The 26,443-nt window shown below is 35.3% G+C and overlaps 1 protein-coding gene across 1 annotated transcript in view; it reads right to left on the minus strand.

Annotated features, from left to right (window-relative positions):
• Positions 1-4,182: 4,182 nt before the first annotated feature.
• The window catches only part of LOC123878466 (E3 ubiquitin-protein ligase arkadia-like), a 68,804-nt gene continuing 46,543 nt past the window's right edge, over positions 4,183-26,443 (minus strand). Inside the window, exons 19-26 of the mRNA XM_045925637.1 lie at positions 9,624-9,743; positions 8,976-9,083; positions 8,716-8,784; positions 7,277-7,456; positions 6,563-6,652; positions 5,863-6,064; positions 5,434-5,546; positions 4,183-5,130 (exon numbers count right to left, since the gene is read on the minus strand). Coding sequence (XP_045781593.1) covers positions 5,068-5,130; positions 5,434-5,546; positions 5,863-6,064; positions 6,563-6,652; positions 7,277-7,456; positions 8,716-8,784; positions 8,976-9,083; positions 9,624-9,743 — 945 coding nt within the window. The 3' untranslated portion in view covers positions 4,183-5,067. The remainder of the gene's footprint in view (positions 5,131-5,433; positions 5,547-5,862; positions 6,065-6,562; positions 6,653-7,276; positions 7,457-8,715; positions 8,785-8,975; positions 9,084-9,623; positions 9,744-26,443) is intronic.

Consider the following 26,443-nt stretch of genomic DNA (forward strand, 5'->3'; position numbering starts at 1 on the left):
CCAGCTAACACCAACACAGACGAAGTCCACCGTACTTTTGACATGGCATAAGTCATTTTGTACGGACTATACGTTTCTTGAGCGGGAAATAGCGATTGAAATGCAAGAACTGCTATAGGCTCAGACTATATTTAGAGTTAATACTAATTACTTACAACTATTGTGAAATCAAAACAAAACTTAACATAATATAATCGCAATAAGGCACAGTTTTAAGTAAAAGAACGAATTGAACTAACTTAATATTAACGATACAAAATAATATTATTATACAGGGTGTTTGGTAATAAGTATATAATGACGACACGTACCCATGCTACTTTGATCTGATAAATACAATGCTGAAGTAAAATGACGAAATAAAATTATAAAAATTTCCATACAAAATAAAAATAAAAAATTATATCAAAGTTTTCATGACCCTAACGTGCCCTAACTCACGATCTCAGTGAGTTAGCGCACGTTAGGACCATGAAAACTTGGTCATAAAAAAAATTAAAATTTTGTATGGAATTTTTTATAATTTTATTTCGTTATTTTACTTCAGCATTGTATTTATCATATCAAAGTAGCATGGGTACGTGTCGTCATTATATACTAATTACCAAATACCCTGTATATGTGTATGCCCATACATATAATTGATAAAAATAAAGCTATGCGCAAACTAAAACTAGAGTTAGTTGATTTGTAATTGATTAAAAATAAAATTTAGTTGATTTAGTAGAGCGCGGACATCGAATAAAAACCTAAACTTTTATTATTTTATACTATAGGATTTCTTATACATCAAGTATCAATATTTTTTATTAATTAAAACTCACTCCTAATATTAAACGTTCCTTTATCCGCAAAAAAAATTAGTTAAGTAATTTTTTGACTTTAGAGTTATGAGGCCCCCTTTTCAAAATTCGTAAGGGGCCTCGAGTCACGTCTAGCAATTTCTAGAGACTCTACCAAAAACGTACAACAGGCCCAAATTGATAAATATTAAACAGAAATGCATTTTTTTATTAAGTTGTGAATATATCTTCCATTTTAGACTAAAATTTCATTAAGTGGTGAGAAAAAATGCAAGACAATAATCCTATGTATCTGTTATAGCATATTTTATTTCCTTTCATTCCATTGAATTTTTTAGTTTAGTAACTAAAAGTTTTACTTGGTACAAAATTTCATAGGTATGTTTTACAAAATTGCATAAATCAAGCGAGAACTTGCAGTCTGATACTTAAAAATCCATCATTGATTTCAGTACAAAACAAAACTTGAAAAAAAAAACAGAACACAAATCAAAACGACCTAATTTAAATTAATTTGAAAAGGTTATAATCAAGATCGTATAACATCAATATAAAAAATGAATATAATGCAAAACTGTTATGAGATAAAAAACAAAACTGTGCATAATATCACAAAATAAAACAGCATGCGAAAAAAATATGAACTGAAGTATGTGTGTACTTTCCATATTGGTAAAATCGTTGCTTGCAACAAAATTGGCGAAGTTTTATTCATCAGAAGTGTTATACAAGAGTCAAGACCAATACAGACGAACGACCATCGTTGAAAATGCGATTTAATAAGCCGCCTCTAAGGTCAACAATACGAAATGAAAAACTAACTATAACTAATCTGAGCCTAGCATTTACAACTAACAACTATCAACGAAGACAAAACGGGCATTTCTTGGCGTTGTTTATATAAATTGTTTATTAAAAAAAAAAACTATGAACTCATTTTTAATTTTAAATATGTATATTGAAGAACAAAATATTTTTTTATTAATTGGCAAAACCATATTTTTTCGTACTAGTTGAAGTGCTTTTACTAAAAACCAAAGAAAATTAAAAAGGCCCCTATTTGTTATAGAAGGCCCCTTTGTAAAATAAATTTACGCCCACAAGCCAAGCCAGCCCAATGCAACAGTAACGCAAACCTTCATAAATACGCAGTGGTGAGTTAAATTGAGAATGCACGGGATTGCGATAGTGAAATTCGAGTAGGTATGGACAGTTTACCATAACGCTTCTAAGCATTAGATGCTTAGAAATTGAGCGCATAATTTAAACTCCTTATATTAGAACTAGAAAATGCCCGAGACTTCGTCCGCGTGGATTTAGATTTTAAAAGTTCCCGTGGGAACTGTTTGAATTTCCAGGATAAAAAGTTGCCTATGTCTGTCCCCGGGATATAAGCTAACCGTGTACCAAATTTCGTCAGAATCGGTTAAACTGTTGGGCCGTGAAAAGGTAGCAGGCAGACAGACAGACAGATAGACACACTTTCGCATTTATAATATTAGTATGGATAGCTGTGAAAAAAACTCGATTCAAGAAGTGTGTATAAAACTGTGTAATCAAACATGAAGTTTTCAAAATAGTCATGTAGAGACGTAGAAATTAGAATAGTGATTTTCGAAGTAAGTGATGCATATTGAAGTATAATTATTATTATCGAATTAACTCACAAGTGCGTAATTGATATTTGTATGAACTATACACACGAAAAATAAACAGACTATAATATTGTACATACATGGCACACAGACCGACGTCGGATATTGCACGAATTAAATAAATGCTAGTGTTTTAGTGTATTCCGAATCTAAAAAAAAAAAGCAATTCAAATTACTATTTCGTGGAATCATGAACAATATTTTCGCAACAGATCAAAAAATGTATATGTATCGAAATAGTCGGGATTTCGGAAAATTTAGTGGCAGGTCCTGAAAATTTTAGTTTTTTTTTAATACAGTTTCTACACTAAGCACTCGTATTTGATATAAGTAACTGATGTGATGAGACCCCTTTTGCAATATAATTTAAGGGGCCTCAGCTTGAACATTATTTTCGAAAAGGGGCCTAAAATGTTCGAAATCAAATTTATAAAAAAACTCAAATATATTGTGGCTGATTCCGTTTATGAAAACATTATGACAGAAACAAATAATTTAGATCTGTCATTTTAATTTAGAGATCCACTTTGTGGTGAAATAAATTACAACCGCTTACCGACGCCAGCCTTTATTAGTCGAAAAAAAAAACATAGTTTATCTTACTTATAGTCTGAGTCGTAATTTTTGTGTTATGATACTCACGAAATTAATAAAAATCAGCACTCACACATTAAGAAAAGTTTTTACGTGCCTTTAGCAATGGATATTTTCCAATTGGCCCGAGGCACAAGCAAGCATGCGTACGTACATTAAGAAATACCTAGCACTACTCTATCCCACAGATTTTGTTTCTCGGAAAATAAGGAACGTCTGGTGGTAGTGGGTTCTTGGACCATTAGAACAAAACATGGAAGATTATTTTTCACTTGAATCAATGCCACACTAAAGACCTAACTCAACCATGGAAGACGATCAAAAACAAATTACAAAAAAATAGTTATAAATAATATAATACATAAATATTGCAATCAGTCCAAAATTAATTTGATTCCACTCCTTGTTTAATGTAATTGAAATTAATTTTGGAAAAAAAGTAAAAATTCTATTTACAATTTAAAGTAACTTTTTGTAAGAGTTTTTAAAATTGGTAAAAACCAACAAATTTGATTTTATTTTTTTTGATAAAATTTTCGCTAAGTGATAGAAAGTTGCTGTAAGTTTGGATGCAGGAGGTAATCTCCGAAACTACACATCCGACCTTACTATATAAATATCATAGAAAAAAAAAGGTTTTGAAGTCTTGAATATTTTGAGGATCACCAAAACGGGCATCCCTTTCCCCCCCACAAACAAACATTGCACATAACTCATTCCGAAATACGTAACAATACAACAATAAAAAAAAACAAGAAAAGTCAATACATCGTTATAATAATATATGAAACTAATTAGGTATAACACCAAACTACATTCAAAGTCGGTTAAGAAAGCGAATCAAAAATGCATGCTTTGTTTTGATAATAATAATTATTATAAACGCGTCGATTGGAACTCTTTTTAATGACAAAAAAAAACAATTTGAGATTGGGAACAAAATCTGTCTTTTTATAAGGAAATCCTTTTTTTGACAATAAAAAAATTACCAATGACACGGAAATCTATTTTAAATTGTAAAAATTAATTCAGGAAAGGTTTTTTCGTATATTCATAGAACATTCCCGAACGCTAGCTCGCGAGACAATGACCTAAAAATTAAACCAAGCCAAGTATTTATAATCACGCACACATATACGCAACTCATGCACACAACTAAGGCCGCACAGCTATTTTATTATTCTATAATTAATATATACTCTTATAATAATTATTACACATTAAAAAATAAGGGCGATTTTATTCCGGTAACTATGAAAAATTATACAAAACGAAAACATGAAAAAATTATAATCGACTTTTGATGATTTCCCATTTTTTAACGTTAACAAAAAAAAAACCCAAAAAAATTCTCTCCATGTAAACTACACTTCAGCAACAATTACTTTTACTGCCAGTAATATGTATTTATTTACAGAATTATTCAATGTATTTTTAGATTCAATAAATTTAACACGTTTTACTGAAAACATTTACTGTAATAGTTACTGTTTATTAGTTTTCACAAAAAGCATATTTACTCCAATGTTTCGGTCATTTAAATTTCTTTATAAATTGTCTATTTAATCATTTTTACTGCCAAATCCGATTATTTTTTCTGCAATAATACGTTTATTTAACCATATTTACTGAATCACGCAAATAAATAGAAAACCATCAAATGACTTTGTTACATGTTTGGCAATCGCTAACGTCCTGGCACTACAATGTCGACTTTAACACCACCAACTAATGGCTATTATTGCTTGGCACGAAACGAGACGTTGTCTAGTAAATCTTTCGACTTATTAACGCTTTTAGATGACTTATTGCGCTGAATTGAAGTCTTGATAATATTTCATATGTTAATATTTGATATTTTATGCTTCAACCAACCGCTAGTCAGTCCAATCGCGTCTTAAGACCCTTTCAAGATATCCATGTACAGTAACTCAAGTTTCGTGCCACTAGATCGCACGTCACAAGCGACAATCGCCCTTGTAATGAACGCCGCAAGGATGAGATTTTCCCGCGAGTCACTCTGAATTGTTGAAGTATTCTGATGCATTCCCTCTGCATATAGGGCACGTTCGATTCGACTGCAAATTAATGAAAATAAATTGTTTAACCACTTTTACTGTGGAGCAAACTACTTTTTTACTTTCTAATAAATCAATGTCAAACTGTTTAATAATTTTACTTTATTTTTTGATCAAGAATTATTTAACCATTTTTACTAAAAAATAAATAATTAACCATTTTTACTAAAATAATTTTTTCTTTAATAGAAATGATTTTTACAGTATCTACTGCTGCTCCAGGAATTCCGAGGACTGAAAGTTCTTGTCTCTTTCGGAATGTTCCCAGCGGAAAGAGATAGCTCTATTGTATTGCATACGCACCCTGAGCCATTTGTCGACACACTTGGCGTGGAACTCGTGAGCGCAAGGGAGAACACGCAGCGTCTGTCTCGCTTCAAACTCGCACATGCACACGACGCACGACGTTTGCTCGCCTGGGAAAATGTAAAAACTGGTCAATGTATGTCAAAAGTCAAAATCTTTTCATTAAACAGTTTTTAACATTAAAAGAACTCCTTAAAATTGAGGACCGAAAAGGTGAACAAAAGAAAATTAGATCAAAACCTCGTATTTTCGTAACTGGTATACGCAATGAGATAAAGTTCCTTAGCCATCATTATTATTATCAACCGATAGACATAGGCCTCTTGTAGGGACTTCCACACGCCCATTCTTACGCTGCCTGAATCCAGTGGCTCCCACAGACTAGTGGCACGGCACTAGGCCCCGTGAACAGTAACAAGGACTTACCTTGATGCGTCTGCTCGGAGTACTTGTAGGAAGGCAGCAGGTCTATCTCGTGCCTCGCGAGGCCCCGAGGCTTAGCCTCGCCGAGTCTCTCCGCGAGGGACAGTAAGGCCTCGTAGTTCTCGGTTTCGGGGGACTCGCCGGCCTCGTCACGGGCCTCCGCGTACGGCGATAGCGGGAACATCGCCAGGAGGTTGAGGAACACCTGTATACAGGGTGTTTGATTAAAAATAGCACAGTACAGTCAGCAACAAAGCTAGGCTACTCTCCAGTATAATCAACAATCTTCTCCTTTTTTAGTGCCATTTCCTGTCGGAGGTTGGAAATCATTAAGGGGCAAGCGACGGGTCTGCCCACGAAATTCAAATTTTCTTTGGTTTTTCGCAATTTGTAAACTAATACGACAAAGTAGGATTATGGCATTCTAGTTGCGACAATAATGGGAGTATCATTTCCACGTGTTTATATAAAAATCTTTACTTGGTAAGGTCCAGTTTAAGAAATTAGCTCTAGTATCGACTAATTTGTGAGTTACAGTCGATACTAGAGCTAATTTTTTAAACTGGACACTTTCAAGTAAAGATTTTTATACAAACACGTGGAAATGATACTCCCATTGTCGCGACTAGAATGCCATAATCCTACTTTGTCGTACTCGTGCACCTTAATGTCACTTGTGGTCTTGGCAGGAGTGGGTACGTACCTGGTAGGTGGGTGGCGGCGGCGGCAACGACAGCGGCGAGGCCACGTGCAGCTGCGCCGGCAGCGCCGCAGACACCAGTCCGCCGCCGCCCTAACACAACAACAAAGTATTAATAACGTCTTTCTATAAACTCTAAACTAAATGTAGAGTATCTCTCTTTTTATTTTATTTTAAATATCCAAAGTTACAACATAAGTTTTTATACCTGACAAACGTTCCGTACCTCAAAAGTATCTCTTTGTAGTCTGTACGTCTGTCGTGTCTGTCAAGAAAACCAATAGGGTACTTCCCGTTGACCTAGAATCATGAAATTTGGCAGGTAGGTAGGTCTTATAGCACAAGTACAGGAATAAAATCCGAAAATCGTAAATTTTTGGTACATCACATTAAAAGTGTTCATGAACAAATAATAATAATATTAGTATTTTCAATTTTCAAAGTAAGATAACTATACCAAGTGGGGTATCATATGAAAGGGCTTTACCTGTAGGTACGAATAAAACAGATTTTTATTTATTTTTATGAATTTAAGTTTTTAGTTTATCGTGCAAAATGTCGGAAAAACTACCCGAGTACGGAACCATCGGTGCGCGAGTCTGACTCGCACTTGGCCGGTTTTTTTTCTGTGAGGGACAGAACCCACTTCCACCATAACAGTGCTAATTGTGGGCGGGCGCGCATAACGCCCATACTTCTCGCTTATTACAATATTACCTGTGCGTGTATGTGATGTACAGTGTGGGCGTGTGGATGCGTCGCCCAACGCGGGGCGGCCCGCACGTAGGGCCGTGCCGCACGAGACCCTGCGCCCATAACGCCCACGCTGACATGGGCGGACCCCACGCCCACACTGACATGGGACCCTACGCCCACACCGCCGCCGTTGCGACGTTGCTGTGAAAATAATATTTAAATTAGAACAAGTGTGAGTCGGACTCGCACTGGAAGGGTTCTCTACCATCGTACAAAAAATAACAATTTAATTTTTACGCCAGTTACATAAGGACGACTGTCCAGAGCTGGTAGTGAAAGTAGAAGTCCTTTTTGGTTGTGGAATGGTTTAATTAGGTACTGATTTACATATAAGTGACATATTATAATTAGAGATACGTCCGTTTCGCACCGATGCTAGGTAACGAAGGCTCCGAGTATAGTCTGCATTCTGTATATGGTGTTATTTGACTCTCTCGGCACGTTTTGCTGATGAAGGAAATCATCCAGCGTAACACGCCAATATCGAAACTTTTTGTGTTTGTTGTTATAGCGGCAATAGAAATACACATTTTGTGAAAATTTCTACTCTCTACTTATTACGGTTCACGAGATATAGCCCTGACAGACAGACAGACAGACGGACAGACAGCAGAGGCTTAGTAATAGGGTCCCGTAGACACCGTTCGAGTACGGAACCCTGAAATTAATTCAACAATTCCGATGAACATAGGTTTTACGTACCAGGGTATCATGAACTAAAAGTTTACGTTGTGAAATCTAAATCATCAGTGACATGAGTGACAAAATGAGGACTAAAGGCGCAGATACACCTGTAAGTTTTAATCACGTAACTTACATGATTAACTTACGAAGAATTTACTAATGTAAACATATAAAATACGTTTACAATAGTAAATTCGTTGTAAGTTAATTGTGTAAGTTGACTTGAGCAAAACTTACAGGTATAATCGCGGCCTTAGTAGTACATGTACCAGGATATCATGAACTCCTAAAGCTTTGTGTACAAACTAGTCACACTAATATTATAAAGGCGAAAGTTTGTCTGTATGTTTGTTACTCCTTCACGCAAAAACTACTGGACGGATTTGGCTGAAATTCGGAATGGAGATAGATAATATCCTGGATTAGCACATAGGCTACTTTTTATCCCGGAAAATCAAAAAGTTCCTACACGATCAACGCGTACAAAGTCGCGGGCATCAGCTATCATACTAATATTATAAAGGCGAAAGTTTGTCTGTATGTTTGTTACTCCTTCACGCAAAAACTACTGGACGGATTTGGCTGAAATTCGGAATGGAGATAGATAATATCCTGGATTAGCACATAGACTACTTTTTATGCCGGAAAATCAAAAAGTTCCTACACGATCAACGCGGACAAAGTCGCGGGCATCAGCTAGTGGTGTATAAACTCACGTGGTGATGGTGCGAGAGCGCGTGCCTCGCGTGATGAGGCGCCATTAACTCCAAGGGACCTCCTCGAGCCTGGGAACAAACAAGTTAATATTAAAAAAAGTTCTTGTAAGATTTTGCGGAACCCTTCGTGTGAAATCCGACTCGCTCTTGGCCGGTGTACAACACAACGCTTCGTGTTCAAATTTGACTATTTGTTTTGCAAGCACTATACATTTACACGTCCGACAAGATGGCGTCTAACCACGGCCGAAGCCACTTACCTCGGTCGCGAGTAACAGAGGCGCGTGGTGTAGGTCGGGCGGGGCTTGTAGGGGTGAGAGGGTGCCTTCCCCGCTGCCCATCATTTCTAGCCGACCGCCTTCCGCTCGCTGCAAATAATATTTTAGTCATTAACTTTTAACTGACTGTTTTTAACCCATTTAAAACTAGGTACGCCAGATAATGTGCTCCGTCGCCCCTTCATTCAGCTCCCCTTCTCGACTTTCATTCAAGACTTTTTAGGGTTCCGTACCTCAAAAGGAAAAACCAAACCCTTATGGGATCACTTTGTTGTCTGTCTGTCTGTCCGTCCGTCAGTCCATCCGTTCGTCCGTCGTGTCTGTCAAGAAACCTATAGGGTACTTCCCATTGACCTAAAATCATGAAATTTGGCAGGTACCGCAGGACTCGCACTAGGCCGGTTTTTTTAAATAAAAAATAGCGAGCAAACGAGCAGACGTGTCACATGATGATAAGTGATTACCGCCGCCCATGAACATTTGCAGCACCAGAGGTACCTCCGATGCGTTGCAAGCCTTTCAGGAATTTATTGGTCCGCCCCTTGAATAACCCCATGTTGCTAACTTTGTTGAAACAATACATGTTTATTTATTTATTTTATCTAATATTTATTTTCTTGCGAGGCTTACTTGCGAATTGGTGATATAGTGCGTGTGCGGGTGCGGCGGCGACGCGAACGGACCTCTTGGCGGCGGCGGAGGCGCAAAGCTGCCGTGGTACTGCAGCCCCGCTGCATACACGCCGCCCATCTACGACACCACCACATACTGTAGCTCTTGCACCACAATGACGTAGTAACGAGGGGTGCGACAGGGGAGTCATACCGGACCGCAAGCTTTCGACGTTTACATCAATGATCAATATGAGTTTGAATGATTTTGATACTTATTGATGAGTAAGACGAGGGGTTTAAATGAGAATTAAGTTAGTTAAGATGAAGACCTAAGTCAAAGAGGGGTTATAATTATAGCAAAGAAGGAAGGAAGTCGTACCGGAGATTTAAAAGTTTATATCGAACCGCAAATTATCAACGTTTATATCAATAATAGAAGTTTTAAATGGTTATGGTACGTTCTTTTGGGCAAGAGGGGGGATGGAGAGTTTAATTAAATGATAAGTACGCCAATTGTGATGAAAACCGAGCTTGGTTAACAATGGTATTTAGTTAAGAAATGTTACAGATTCTATCTGTTTCATTTTTGACTTTAACTTCACCTTTGGAAGGTTCTTCTTTGCTTTCATTAAATGAGATTGTGAAAAAGCAAACTCTGACATAGCTACTATAATATCGGTCAAAAAGCAAAATGAATTTTGGATTTTAATAAATATATTGTGAACAATTACAAATTTATCATACAAGATAATAGTCGCACCCTTCGATACACTAACACGTCATAAAATTCATAGAAGCGAATGCATCACGTAATTCTTTGTACGTAATTTTTAGCATTTCACGTGACGCATTCGATCTTCTAAATCATAAAATAAACAAAAACCGTAAACCAGAACACAAAATAGCTATTTTGAGGCGCGTTTTGATTAATTTTATAACTAATTCGATTTTCGTCTCGTTCTTTTAACATATATAAACAAAATATATGTAAATAGACTTGATATATATACAAAGAATTCATATATAGGTAAAACTAATATAAAGACATAAAAAAGCGAAACAAAACAAGACTTTTCCCATGATTGTTGCTAAAATATTATAATATTATGGCTAACAAAAGTAACAAAAATACTATAAATAAATTGTAAAAAAAAACTATTTATAATGAAACATTCAAATTCATGTTAGGCAAATTGGATACACTCTTAATTTAGTCACTGAAATCTATTGAATTCATTTACTTTCAAATCCAATGTATTACATTAATGAATGAATACTGTAAATATCACAGTTGAAACCTATTGTATTCATTTACTTTCAAATCCAATGTATTTCATTAAGGAATGAATGCTATAGATTTCACTCCTGAAATCTATTGTATTCTATTTGCATAAACCTGACATTTTACGGTATAGATACAATTTAGATTTAATATTTATTAGTAAATAAAGAATACTAAATCATAATAAAAGTCTGCTTGCTTGATTAAATAGATATTATACTCACTAATGCATAAATAACTTGCCATTTTTGCAATAAATAAAAAAAGAAATAACAACAAAATATATACCAGAACGAGATAAAAATCTGAACAGCTCTGATTTCAAAACCGAAATCCTTATCAACTTTTATTTTTTTATTATTATTAAAATGGCGCCCATGTTAATAACCGCACCCTTAAACAACACTCGGCGTAAATGTTATTATACCAAAAAAAAAATATCTCCACATTAAAAGAGCGTATCTTAAGAAACAGCCAAGTCTAATAATGAAAGCGACCAGCCAAATATTTTCATTTTTATATAACAATATATTGGTAAACCAATCTACAGAAATACTAAAGCTTGAGTTGCTAGCGGCAAAAATGGTAAATAAATAGGTGTGGCAAGTACCGGCAGAAATGTCAACCGATGTAGAGATCAATCAAAATTGAGAAAAATACTGATAAGTTTTTAGACCTTTGCATATGAATGTTTTCAAAAGCGCTGCAAACTAGACTTATGAACATATTTACGGAGTGTAAATGTCACGTGCAAAGGTTCTTAATGTCATTATAGTAACACATAATAAAAACATAGCTCAAGACAATCCGTTTATTTATTTATTTCGTCCATTATTAGAGTATTATGAAGCTGAAATCTATAAATGCACTTTGAGTTTGCTCAGACTAAAGACACTGTTAAAACGAGACAATAAATCCGTCTCGTTTTAACTGAAACTTAAGTCTAAGCAAATCAAAGTGCGCTCTGTAGATTTCAACCTGAGAGTCAAAAATAAATGAGATAAAATACGTGCAGTTATAATGACATAAATTACTGTATGTACTCTCTTTATCCTGATTGTCTTACTTGTCACGCTAGAGACTTACCGGCCAAATCAAATCTGGAATCATTTGACATGGTACAGAAATTAATATAAGTTAGTGTCGGGTTGGGTTATACTGGCTTTAATAATAATTATATTATTTAAAATAAGTGAGTTATTACCTCTTAAAAGAGATTAATGCATCTATAATCTACATAACTTTATTTTAAAAGAGTAAATTATAACATAGTTGTATTATTTATATCTCTCTAGTTAGTGAATTTATTTTTAATTTTAAATACATAGTTAAATAAAAATCTAATTTTCGTCAAGAGAGCAATTAAAATAGTGTTGGTAGTTATTGCTGTTAATTTTTCTTTCTTCGCTGTAGTCCTTCACCTTTATTTTATATCTAGCATACACATTGGCCGGTAAAGCTCTCAAGCGCTTTTTAACATAGGTTGAAATTAAAGAGGATAAAAAATATTGTATACGAATAACACGAAACACATTCACAGGGTATTGCCGTATAGGAAAATCGTTGCATGCGGTACACGAATATTAAGAAAAATATACTCAAATCTGGGGGTTTATTCGACGGAAAAAATATTTGGAAGGTCGCAGTCGACCGATCGGGGCTAAGTGAAATATTACTTTGGCTATAGCACTGTATTGTTAATTAAATTAAAAAAAACAAATAAAAATGCATATAATCTGTGATAAAGAGCAAGTAAGGCTAGACATGTCATCCCAGCAAATCTAGTCTGGCGCGATTACGCAAACTACAAAAGATTTAAACAACTTCTCTTCGCGAAAACAAAATATACACCACTAATTTTTAATTGCCATAAAGATATGCATATTCGGACTTAATACGTTAATACGGTTTAAAAAGATTGTCTTAAAATATCGATAAAAAAATAGCAATAGGTTTTTATTGATGAAAATATTGTTAGCATACTTAATTGACCCATGGCGTTTTGGCATGAAGTTCTATTAATCGTATGTATAGTGTGTCCACTACAGATTATTAAAATATTCAAAACAAAACAAAGCTAAACAAAAAAAATCTAATTACACTCATAAAACAACATCAACTTTTCCTGTATTCACCCTTTAAAAAATTATGGTATAATTAAAAAGTAGTGGTATATTTTCATAGTGGATTTTTGTAGTTTTCGTTCGCACCGAGAAGTTGATAGTTAACCGTAATCTAAGCCAGTAGAGTACAGTATGTACAGAACCAAAATAAAATGAGCCTTGAAGTGTTGCATGCTGTATAACCTAATTCCGCCGCCATATTGAAAAATCTTAAATTAAAAAAATTATGGCGCCGGAGCTGGGTAAAATTCGTTAAAAGGTCGTGTATATTTTTTAAATTAACAAAAAATCAGAGTCGGTTCGGAAGTGTTACATGAATAAAACATCGACAACTGAATGGCATTGGTCAACTCTAAACGTTTCGAAATCAAGGACGATATTGTCAAATCACAATAAATAATTTTAGGGCCACACGTTTTATTGATTTAAATTGAATGATTGGCTTCTTTTTCACCTAAAAATATTGATTATTTATTGATTAACAAGCACTAACGCTACATTTTACTAACGCAATATATTACTAATATAATTATTATTGCTAATTATATTTCATTATGTTGTTTTTTTTTCTAAATTAGCGAGCAAACGAGCAAACGGGTCACCTGATTTATAATCTTTTTATATCGTCAATACGAATTTTTAACTTTGGTAAGAAGAAAAACGTTTAGAGTCGGCACTTGGTACCTAAATGTCATTAAGCATTGTGCAGACTGAGTCTATGTATTACATAAAGTAAGTACATAAAGTAAAGATTATGTGAATGCACACGTCACTATATATGCAGTCTACCGCCACCGCTAAACCACACTGCATCTAGCAGCCGCCGTTAACACAATCCATTATGCCTGGCTTAAATAGTTATTTACCTTTGCACACTGAAAACTGGTTATACATCAATATGTAAAAGAGGAAACATATATCAACGCACAGCTCAGAGCTTAAGAGGGCTGTCTCCGTCACTCGTTTCATACAAACGTAGTTCCAATTTCATTTGAATATTAAGCAACCAAAGTCCATGAAATTTTGTAGACATATTCTAGAAACTAATATCTATGTCTGTGGTTTTCCAGATTTCTGTTAAAATATTCGGTTTCAAAGTTACGCGGTCTTAAAAATTTACATACAAATCTTTGAGCCCCTGTAATTTTAAAACTACATATTTTTATAAAAATCTAAAACACCACAGACACAGATATTAGTTTCTAGAATATGTCTGCAAAATTTCATGGACTTTGGTTGCTTAATATTCAAATGAAATTGGAACTACGATTGTATGAAACGAGTGACGGAGAGAGCCCTGTTAAGGTCGAAATTTATAGAGCGTACTTTGTCTTTGCTCAGACTAAAGACAGGGTTAAAAAGACACAGATCTATGATACATAAATCTGTCTCGTTGTAAATAAATAAATGAATAATATTATCAATTATAATATTCATTAACTTAAAAGTAATAAACAGTGTTTACTTAACACAAACAGTGTTTCCTAGAAACCTTTGGCTTCGGACAAAACTAAGGCCCATTTTTGCTAAGCCGGAAGGTTTGGCCGAAGATTGTTTTTTTTTTTTTGGCCAAAAATGACCAAAGCCGAAGGTTCAGTTACTATGCTCTATAAATTTCAGGCTAAGGAACTTTAACATAGACTCTCACTAAGGTTGAAATCTATAGAGTGTACTTTGACTTGGCTTAGACTTAAGTTTCAGTTAAAACGTGACCGATTTATGCCAGCGGTATAATGCTGTCTCGTTTTAACAGTGTCTAAGTCTGAGTTAAGACAAAGTGCACTCTATAGATGCGCCTTAGATAGAATTCAGAATTGACAGTAATTCCATCTGAGTAAAGCTAGGGGATTGGCTATAAAATGAACTAATGTATAACGTAGTTTTTAATGCGCGGGCCACAGACACATGAGCCAAGCTTGTATCAAAAAATCACTAACATAACCGGTGCTTAAGAGAAGCGGACGTGCCACGGGCAGCTCACCGAGGTTCTAGAAAGTATTTAAATGTGATCCGTCATCTGCATACTCGCTCCCATCTATCTATTCACTAGTAATATCTATGGTATATTTCTATTCGTAGAAAAATATTTTAAAAAAAATCCAACTTTTAAATTTATGATGAAAAATCAAAAAATAAATAGATTGTTTTTTTGATTTCATCTAAGGCATCACCACAATAAATAACACTTTCGTTTTAATTAAATGTGAAAGTATTTAAATGTGAAGCTCCCATCTATCTATTCACTAGTAATATCTATGGTATATTTCTATTCATAGAAAAATATTTAAAAAAATACAACTTTCGATTATTATGAAAAATCAAAAAGAAAAATGAATAGATTAATTTTATTTGATTTTATCTAAGGCATCGCCACAATAAATAACACTTTCATTTTAATTGAATGTTAAATAAAGGAATGCACTGTTGACTTTAGCAGCGAAATCCATTGCATTCCTTCAGGTATAAATGTATATTTGTATTCAATTAGGATTTTAATAGAAAATTATTTATTTATTTAAACAACTTTATTGTACAAAAATGCAAAGACAATAATAAATTATACACTTATACAAATATACAAAGGGCGACCTTATCACTAAAGTGATCTCTCCCAGGTAACCTGTATGTTCGAACCTACAGAACTATAAGACGAGGAGTCGTCATGCAGCATAAAAATTAATTTATTTTCATCGCTGTTTACATGTAAGAATTCAATTTTAATCATATTTTAGACTGAAATGGTATGTGAACACAAACTACAAGGAATGTTACAGATTTCGCTGATAAAATGAAGCATTTATGCATTCATATTATTTTTAACATCTAATTAAAGTAGCGTGAGGATTGGGGATACATTGTAAGAATCTAAATATTAAAAAAATCAGGGATGCTACATAAATATTGGTGCTTATAATTTGATTGTACAAAATCTGTAGAATATACCAAATTGTCAGTCTAAACGTAATGCTATCCTTTTTCTCATAAAATATATGATAAGGATGGCACCTACTACTCGGTCAAGCTAAGTTTGCACCTCGCGTGGATTACGTCACACTGACGTTCAGGTACGGTATGCGTACCGTACTGACGCGACATGTCGACCACAGGGAGGTGAGCGGGGAAGTGGCGCATTCCAGCGAGTAGCAAACTTAGCATGACCGAATTATAGCTTTATATCTGTCAATTTATTTAAGAGAAGATAGTAAGTGCCAAATTCACTTTGTGGCCAAACCACTCTAAATTAATCTGATTAAGTAAGTAGGTAAGAAAAAAAAATTACATGGGAAGCAAGTGCGCGGACATAACACAAAAACCAGCCAAAGGCGAGTCAGACTCGCGCACCGAGGGTTCCGTACTCGGGTATTTTTCCGACATTATGCACGATAAAACAAAAACTATTAGGCATAAAAATCTGTTGTAAAATGTACAAGTAAATCTTTTTCATATGATACCCCACTTGGTATAGTTATCTTACTTTGAAAATTGAAACACACTTTAATATTTTTTTTCGTGATGTAACCACAAATTTAAGGATTTCGGACTTTTTCCTTTACTTGTGCTATAAGACCTACCTACCTACCAAATTTCATGATTTTAAGCCAACAGACAGACAGACAGACAGAGAGAGAAACAGACAACAAAGTGATCCTATAAGGGTTCTGTTTATCCTTTTGAGGTACGAATCGTAATAAATGAAACAGGTGATTTAATAAATGAGTTAATTAGTGAGCCCGCCCCGTACGCCATCTCATCTTTCAATCGAATCGGACGCTGCATGAAAAATCACTAAGTTAACCCTATAGGTCATATTGTGCATCCGAGTCTAAACGTCAAGCAACGTCCGGTACATAGTAAACAATTCTTACAGAAAATGAGCGCAGAATGCGAGGTATGGAAGGCGATAATGTCGAGTGTAAAGCTTTTACTATTAAGGACAAGTCTGCATACAAAAATAATACATAAGGGGTTAGGGGAACCTACAAGCTAATTCTAAAGTTTCTAAACCCAATAGTTTGAACTGTCAGTTGATATGTACGTCAGTCTCTGTTCATATTATAGACAAGGTGATACCCGCGTGGATTTAGGATTCTTATATAAATTAACCCTTGACTGCAATCTCACATGGTGGTAAGTGATGATGTAGTCCAAGATAGAAACGGAATAACCTGGAAGGGGTTTGCCATTTTCTACTAAGCCCATATCCATTTACACAAGGCATCGAACCGGAACGTTAAATCGCTTGGCGGCACGGCGTTGCCGGTAGGGTGGTAACTTGCCAAGGCGGAAGCCTCGCTCTCAGCTTTCAAGAAATCCCGTGGGAACTCTTTGGTTTTATGGGGAAAAAAGTAATCTATGTCTGTCTCCAGAATGCAAGCTGTCTCTGTAACTTTCGTCGAATCGGTTAAACGGAGAGGCCATGAAAAGCTAGCAGACAGACAAAAGATAAGAGACAAACGTAGATGTAGCCGTAAACATCCTGGCTTAAGAACCTTCGCCAGTAGTTCAATATGGGAACAAGGTCACTGTTTAGGACAGCGGTGAACAAAATCCAATTAGTTTAATGATTGCCAACCTCCAGTAGAAGATGGCACTGGAAGAAGAAAAATATTAGTATGGATAAGTGGTCACTCAATAATAGGAATTTACACGTAAAGCCTCAAATCCCCGAATTTATCGCCTCCCAAACGTCTACAGCGACAAACGCCGCAAGCTTACATATTACAAGCGACATTTACATATATTATCACATAAGATTACACACTAGGAACCCTTCTCACCATAAGTTACCATTATCACAGTATCAAAATATAATCTGGGCATGCATATTATCAATCCGTGCTAGAGTTGATAAGTGTACATAAACGTTTACGCAGCTAGGTCAAGACATTGAAAGTTATAAATCGTTTCAACGAATAGTTCCTATGCCGTTATGTTGGCTCCCCTGTCTAAGTCATTAGGACCATATTAGCATGAGAAAACGCAGATTTTGTTTATTTTTATTTGATTTTCATTTCATTCATTAATGGAAATCAAATGAAAATGAATAAAATCTGAGTCTTCTCATGTCAATATGGTGCCAATGACTCAGACGGGATTCAACATAACGCCATAGGAACTATTTGTTGAAACGATCTATACATATAGTTAGAATATTTCACGAAGACCACTCAGCCTTGGTTGTAGTAGTGAATTTAAGTAGTGTGGGTAAAGTAATGCCACGCATACAAACAGACAAACGGTCCTCGTGAAATTGAAGTTCTGTACCAAACTATGGAGTTTTAAGATGAAAGCTTAGGTGTGGTTGATGCACAAGATTGGTATATTCATACAACTATGGAAGTTATTTATAGTACATAGTATTGAATCGCTTTGTTATAGGTACTCAATGTGGCCAACATAGGAATTGAATTACGTAAAGAAATCTCTAGATAATGACGCCATCAAAAGTGCCCGAAAATAAAATAAGTAAGTGCAAGTAAAAATTAAAATTGCAAAAAAAATAATGAAAAAAAGTAAGCCAAAAAAACGCGAAGTGCAAGTAAAACTAAAGGACTGTAAAAGTAAAAATATTAGGTATATTTAGAATTTTAAACATAGAAAACATCTGACTGACGCTAGAGGTCAACGAACGTTCCGTAAATAAGCCACCCGAAGTCAATGCCGCGTCGTAGGTTTGCATTGACCCGAGTTTTGCACGCTATACAAAGCAGGTTTGAAAAATACTAAATCACTAAAATTACAAAATAAGGCAAATGGTTATTGGCCTTGGATTGTGTTAAGGTAGTATGATAATAACGCTAAGTTTTTGCTCGCGCTCAGAAACACCCTGTATATTTGTACAATGCGCAGTCATACGCGTGGTGTTCAGATAGGACTACTTGTCTTGCTCGCACACTTGCTCGCAGTCATACGCGTGGTGTTCAGATATGACTACTTGTCTTGCTCGCACACTTGCTCGCAGTCATACGCGTGGTGTTCAGATATGACTACTTGTCTTGCTCGCACACTTGCTCGCAGTCATACGCGTGGTGTTCAGATATGACTACTTGTCTTGCTTGCACACTTGCTCGCAGTCATACGCGTGGTGTTCAGATAGGACTACTTGTCTTGCTCGCACACTTGCTTCGATTTGCTAAATCTATGTGTTACGAAGCAAGCCTATGAATATACCAACCTTGTATGCGGCCCGCAATTAGTAATTACATTACCGGGTTCATATATGCGCGTGCCGTGTACATTGCAGCTCAAGGAAATCAAACTCTAAATATTACTTTACTACAGACATACTGGCCTTATCCAATTTCCAGGTCGATATATAGAATTCATTAATATGTATTATTTAGAATTTTAAAAAAACGTTTCTAACTGGGTGAAGTAATCATAGTAATCATTTATGTTCGTATTTTACTAAAAAAAAACGTGAACTAAATAGCGTAAAGTGAAAAACGCTTCCTAAATACTAACTATTTGTATAATTTGCGTTTACTAAAAATAAACATTAGGAAGTAGGTAATTATAAATCATACGTCAAATAAATTGAATGCAGGTTTGATTTCAACAAAGAAATCTATTACATTCCATATGACGTATTCCTTCGAGTAAAATGTATATTAATTACTAGAGGATGCCCGCGACTTCGTCCGCGTGGATATAGGTTTTTAAAGATCCCGTGGGAACTGTTTGATTTTCCGGGATAAAAAGTTGCCTATATCAATTACAGAGACGCAAGCTACCTCGGTACCTACCACATACAAATTGATTAAGCGGATGGGTTTTAGGGAATCTCGTGGGAACTCTCTGATTTCCCGGGATGAAAATGCATGTCCGTCCCCGGGATATTAGTTAACTCTGTACCAAATTTCGTCAGAATCGGTTAAACTGTTGGGCCGTGAAAAGGTAGCAGATAGACAGACACACTTTCGCATTGATAATATTAAGTATGGATGATGATAGATTGACTGATTTAACGCATAATTTTGAAGATAATTAAAAGCATATTATTTTGTTTTAATAGCATACATTCAATTCTACAAAAGAATGTCATAGATTTCAATATAAAAATCAAACGTTCATTCATTATGTTTAACATTCAATTTGAGTTGAATGAATGCTGCATTTTACATCGTAAAATGGAAATTGCATTACATGGAAGTTTAAATAATAGTAATAATCAGTAAATGTACATTAAAACTATTCGTACGAACTATCATTAGCCACAAAGTATAGCACGTCTGTGATTTTATACTTATGTATTGCACGTCAATGCGCCTGCGCAATGTTGATATTATTGAAATTATTAGTATTATAAGCGTTATACCCGCAAAACTAAAATATAGCTTATTTAGTAACATTATAAATTATTTTTCATCAAAAAAACGTTACTTGATATTTAAGGTTTACTCAAATACTCGGCCGTATTCACAAACGTTACTATGAGGTCTGACAGTGCGCTCGAACGCATAATGTAGGTTCCACCAATCAGATCATTGTAAATTGACGTGATACAGTCATCTGATTGGTGGAACGGACACTGTGCGTTCGAGGGCACTATGAGACCTCATAGAAACGTTTGTGAATACGGGTGTAAGTCTGTACTATTGTTAGGATAAGCCTGTATCGAGAAATTTCATCGCACGAATTTTTCCGCATAATTCGATGACATGGAAATTGTATAAAGTCGTTAGCACGTTTTTGCGGGTTCGTGCGGTTCCCATACAATTTTCATAAGTCACTGAATTCCGCAGAAAAAATCATGCGGCGAAATTTTTGAGTTTTCTCAAGCCGATAATATTTCCAATGGAAGGTATAAAGAAATATTGTTATCCCTTTGTATTAATGATATGGTTCACCAGGCGCGTTGACTTTCAAAAAAAAAAAACACTTAAAGGTACTCTTAAAATTTGAAAAACACTAAAGGTGCCCCCACACTCGAACTGAACTGCAGCCGAACTGCGCGTCGCGTCAGCGCCCCGCACGATATTCTCTCCAGCCGCGCCGCGCGGCAGTGACGTACGCGCGTCGCGGCTGGAGAGAATATCCTGCGGGGCGCTGACGCGACGCGCAGTTCAGTTCAAGTGCGTGGGCACCTTAAGACAGCGGTGGCCCAGCGCAGATGTAGGTAACAACTAATAAAACCTATAGCAGGCATCCTGAAGAATTAACTAAGCAGTACAAAAAACGCACCAGACACCTCGAAGCTGAAAATCGGGACGAAAAACGGGACCAAAGTACAAGAACAACGTACCCTGCCGTGAGCTTTTTTTTTAAAAAAAAAGACAAAAAATCTGATTTTAAACCTTTAATTATTATTTATGTTATAATTATTTTACATATTAGCATATCAGCTACCCACAGTTTGTGTATAATTTTATATCTATTTATTCATAATCTATCATTTCATATTCTATTCTATTCATTCTATTCTATTCTGGTCATTTTTATTCTATTTTTTTTTTCTTTTTCTATTGTCTATTTTTGTAGATCTTCTAGTTATATATTTTTACTGAAGAGGCTGATTGGATGAATTTAGATGGCAATAGAAAAGAAACATCCATGTATTGATGTACCTGGATTAACAATGTGTTTTATTTATAATTTATAATTTATAATTTACGTAATTTAATTTGTATAGAACTAGTTATGGACATGTAATTACTGTCTGAAATAAAATATTTTTATTTATTTAGTTCATTGACAGGTTCTAATATAAAAGATTTAACTCAAAGCATCTATTCAAAATAGGTACCACAACATTTTTTGATTGTCAATTATTAAATTTGTAAGATAATGACGTAATAGTGATAAATAAACTTAAAACTAAAGCTACGAGGGTTCCAAACGCACCTTGGTCTGAGAAGAGGCCGCAACGAACTCAGACAGGTATACTTTTCTTTTAAAATCAGTCAATAGCAACTAGCACATCAAGCTCACGGCAAAGTACAGTCATTTAAGGGGACGTTTATCAAATCGAGTATCCAACAAGCCACATGTCCAGCCACGCACACAATATTAATTACAAAAGAGGAGAACACCTTAAAGACTAAATTAGAATAATAGACTATCTAATATTATATCGGACGTTCACTAAGTTATTCCCGTACCAGGCGAGGGGAAGCTGTAGAGAATGCCTTCTAAGATGCATGCGACGGGCCTGCCCGCAAAATTCAAATTTAATTTGGTTTTTCGCAATTCGTAAACTAACACGACAACGTAGGCTTATGGCACTTTATTTGCGCCAATGGCAGTATCATTCTCACAGGTTTATATAAAAATCTTTACTTGAAAGGGTCCAGTTTAAGAAATTAGCTATAGTATCGAGTAATTTGTGAGTAGCTCACGTCAAACTCATTATTTTGACTAATTTCTTAAACTGAACACTTTCAAGTAAAGTTATGTAATCCTGTGAATATGATGCTGCCATTGTCGGAATTAGAATGCCATAAGCCTACGTTGTCGTATTAGTTTACAAATTGCGAAAGACCAAATTAAATTTGAATTTCGCGGGCAGACCCGTCGCATGCACCTTAAAAGCCAATGTTGCGGTGCGAATGTGAGTTTGTGCATTGATCTAAAATCTCTTACTCTTAATATAAATAGTTGTGTTAAAAAAACACGCGCTTAGGTAAATAAAGGGAATCCTTCAAAAGTGCAGTAAGCGAGTGAAAAATTAATCAATTTAATTCAATTTATTGTGATTTAATTTTATTTTTGAATGTCAGATATTGACTTTAATGTTCCTAGCCAAGAAACAATTTATTTTTGTTTATTCATAAAGTGAAAATCTACAAAAAACATGTTGGGGATAAATAGAAAGGAATGCAAGAATTTGGTGGAGTTATTTTAAAAGAAAGATGTTGTTGATAAAACAATATTGTACTAAGTAAATTATTACAGAAAAAATCCTTTTAGGCATAAATGATATAATTAAGAGCCAAAATCACAAGTTTCTTGAGAGATTACAGACAAAACTACAAAAGAAGTAATTAACAATTTTAAGATTTAAATAACAAACGGTTCATAGAAGTGCAATACAGGGATAAGGATTTTAGATATTAATCCAAATTATTCCAATACTTTACTTTCACGATAACTCAACACCGATGATAAAATAGGTTTTGGGACTTCGTCTGTTTGGTGTTAGCTGGCGGTCGTGCTCTGCCTTTTTGGAGTGTTTTTTTGTTAAAACTGACTGGAAAGCGCTCTAAGGGGGTGCCGTGCGTATGTCGGCGAGCGCCGGCACAGACGGGGTCCATACTTGTATAGTTTAACTAACTTGTTACAAATAACTACAAACTTGACATTGGCTAATCTTTGTAAAGCCAGACGAGAGAGGAAAAAAAATAGGTTTTATATATTAAAATCGGTGATATATAAAAACAATACTCGTTTACTACAAGAAGGATTAGTAATAAACCGAAGCGTGTGGACACACATTAAAATACAATTATCATCAACATACAATAAAAGCTATAAAAAGGGATAAAATGGAAAATTCTAGAGATTCCAAATCAACGTAATCTGTGCATGCACGCGTCTAAGTCGCATATGTAGCCTAAAATGTGCTCCTCATTAGACCACAATATGCATGCCAATGGTAAAAATTCAGTTACGCACTAGCTTTCATCACGCATTTTTTTTTAAAGTATATTAGTAATTTTAATCATGACTAACATTCTCCTTTCCCCTCCAACTAAGCGTTAAGCTTGTGTTAGGAGTGGGTACGACAATAGTGCAACGGGTGGGGTTTGAACCGCCGACCTTTCGGATTTCAGTCCGCTCCTATAACCGTTGAGCTATTATCAAGGTGCACGAGACGGGTCTGCCCGCGAAATTCAAAAATTTGGTTTTTCGCAGTTTGTAAACTAATACGACAAATTAGACTTATGGCATTCTAATAGCGCCAATGGCCATATCGTCTCCACAGGTTTATATAAAAATCTTTACTTGCAAGCGTTCAGTTTAAGAAATTAGTCAAAATAATGAGTTTGACGTAAGTTACTCATAAATTACTCGATACTATAGCTAATTTCTTTAACGTTTAAGTGCGGAAACCAGCCCAGAGAGAAGAAGAAGAAGAAGCTAATTTCTTAAACTGCACCCTTTCAAGTAAAGATTTTTATATAAACCTGTAGAGATGATACTGCCATTGGCGCTATTAGAACGCCATAAGCCTACTTTGTCGTATTAGTTTACAAATTGCGAAAAACCAAATTAAATTTGAATTTCTCAGGCAGACCTGTCTAGTGCACCTTAACAAATCAAACTCAATATGATTTAGTAGGCACACATTCTAGAAATTAATATCTAAGTCTATGGTGTAACAGTTTTCCATAAAAATAACTAGTTTTAAAGTTACACAGGCTGAAAGATTTGTATGGTAAATTCTTGAGACCTCGTAACTTTGAAGGTGAATAAATTTTTTTACGGACCTGGATATGACTCTTTTAAGGCTTTTTTTTAATCTGGAAAACCACAGACATAGATATGAGTTTCTAGAACGCATTTACAAAATTCCATTGAGTATGATTAGTTTGGCGCGTACTACGACTACTAAAATAATGACACAGAAGTAGTGCAGTCCTTTTCACAAGACTCCCTATGGAAAGGGACGGCATGATCTTTAGTTGTGCCAATTTAGTTTAGTTAAATTTTAGTGCATAAGAGAATAGGTACCATTGTAAAGTTACTAAGCGTTAACCCGAGTTGCTATGTGAGTTTGTAGTTGTTGAGTTGTGTAGTAAGGATAGTAGTGGAAATTATATGCTGTGTTTTATTTGTATGAGATGGTATGAGGATTTCCTGAATTCCTAATTCACAATTATTATTTTGTTTGTAAAAAATGCATGTTATATTAATTAATGTAATTAAAAAAATCAATTCAATTTTAGGTAAGAGATGAATTAATTAAAAAAAAATCACCAATTAGTTTATTTATTTCCGTATTTCCTTTGATGATAAAGAACAGAGATCATTTTACTCTCCCATATAAAATACAGTGTAACGTAATCGCGCAAGACGGGCCAAAATGGAGTACCAAGTTTCGTGAGTCGAAAAGATGTAAAAGATTTGGAAAAATCAAGGCACTGTATGGTGTGTCGACTTTGGTTGAAATCTATAGCGCGTGTTGTAGCTCGTGGCGTAAAAAACAGTAGAGGGCTAAAGAGCAAGCGCAGCGAGCGCGAAACTTCTTGTTGTTAAAGTTGTTTTAATGGTGATTCTTCAATATAAGTTAGTCAAGCGTATGGAGAGCTTATTTAGTAGCTGGTAGTGGTACAGGTGGTTTAGGGGGGAGAATAGGTCAATGAGACATTGACTGACTAAGTAAGTTTGGCAACTTGAAATTGTTTGGCAACGTGTGTGTATTTGTGTAGCTGACTGACTGACTGACTGTTTAGTGGAGCGCAGTCAATGGAGAGTCTGATGAGGTGAGGGTTTTGGTTGTGTATGTGTGTGTGTATGCGCGATCGTGTGTATGTATGTGCATGTGTCTGTACGTTGATACGGCGTCTGTGTAGTGTGTAGTGGCGGGTAGTGGCGGGAGGAGAGGGTTTAATGAGGTATTGTTGTTGACTTTTGAGTAAGGTTTCTGGTTGTGTGTTATTTGTGTGTATGTGCGTAAGCGAGCATGTGTGTGTGTGTACGTTGGTTAGGCGCCCGTGTAGTGGCGGGTAGTGGGGGGGGAGGGGGTCTAGTGGGGGGTACCTGGTAGCGCAGATGCGCGTGGGGCAGCGCGGGCAGCACGGCGGGCCACAGCTCGCCGCCGGCGACGCTCGCCACCTGCACGGCCACGCTACCACTCTTGTACCACGGGCCACAGCGAAGTGGCATGTGTGCGTATAGCACGCGTGTATACATGGCATGCGAATTGTAATTTGTAACACGCAATAGACTCGATCTTTATAAGGGCTTTGGGCTGCAGACCAGAGCCCCGTGGCTCTACGAAGCCCCCAGCCTCCGTTTGAATAAATTGTTGTAAAATATTACAACTTATTACAACTATTACAAACTTTATTACAACAACATGTAATATTGTTGTAAAAAAGTTTGTTAAATCACGAATAAACTTTTAAAAAATTGCTGTTTTTGGTTGTATTTTCAAAGCTGTAACATTTTGTTACAAAACAGAAATTTGAAAATGTATCCATGTATTCAATTAATGTTTTACAATTCGCAAGCCACATATTTAATTTCAATTTTTAGCACATTCATTTAATTTATTAATGAATTATTGTTATTTAATAATAAATTAAAGATTTGTGCTTGGACAGGCTTAATTTTTAAAAATCATCGAAATGATTTTAGAATAAAAATAATTATGTAACCTATCTAAGTATCTTAGACAACCTTAATTAATCTAGACAGATAAATATCTAGAATATCTTCTTTATGTGCATGCTATGCCCAGATTGACAAAATATATAACACAATTTT

Source organism: Maniola jurtina, chromosome 26, assembly GCF_905333055.1.
Source record: "Maniola jurtina chromosome 26, ilManJurt1.1, whole genome shotgun sequence".
Lineage (NCBI taxonomy): Eukaryota > Metazoa > Arthropoda > Insecta > Lepidoptera > Nymphalidae > Maniola > Maniola jurtina.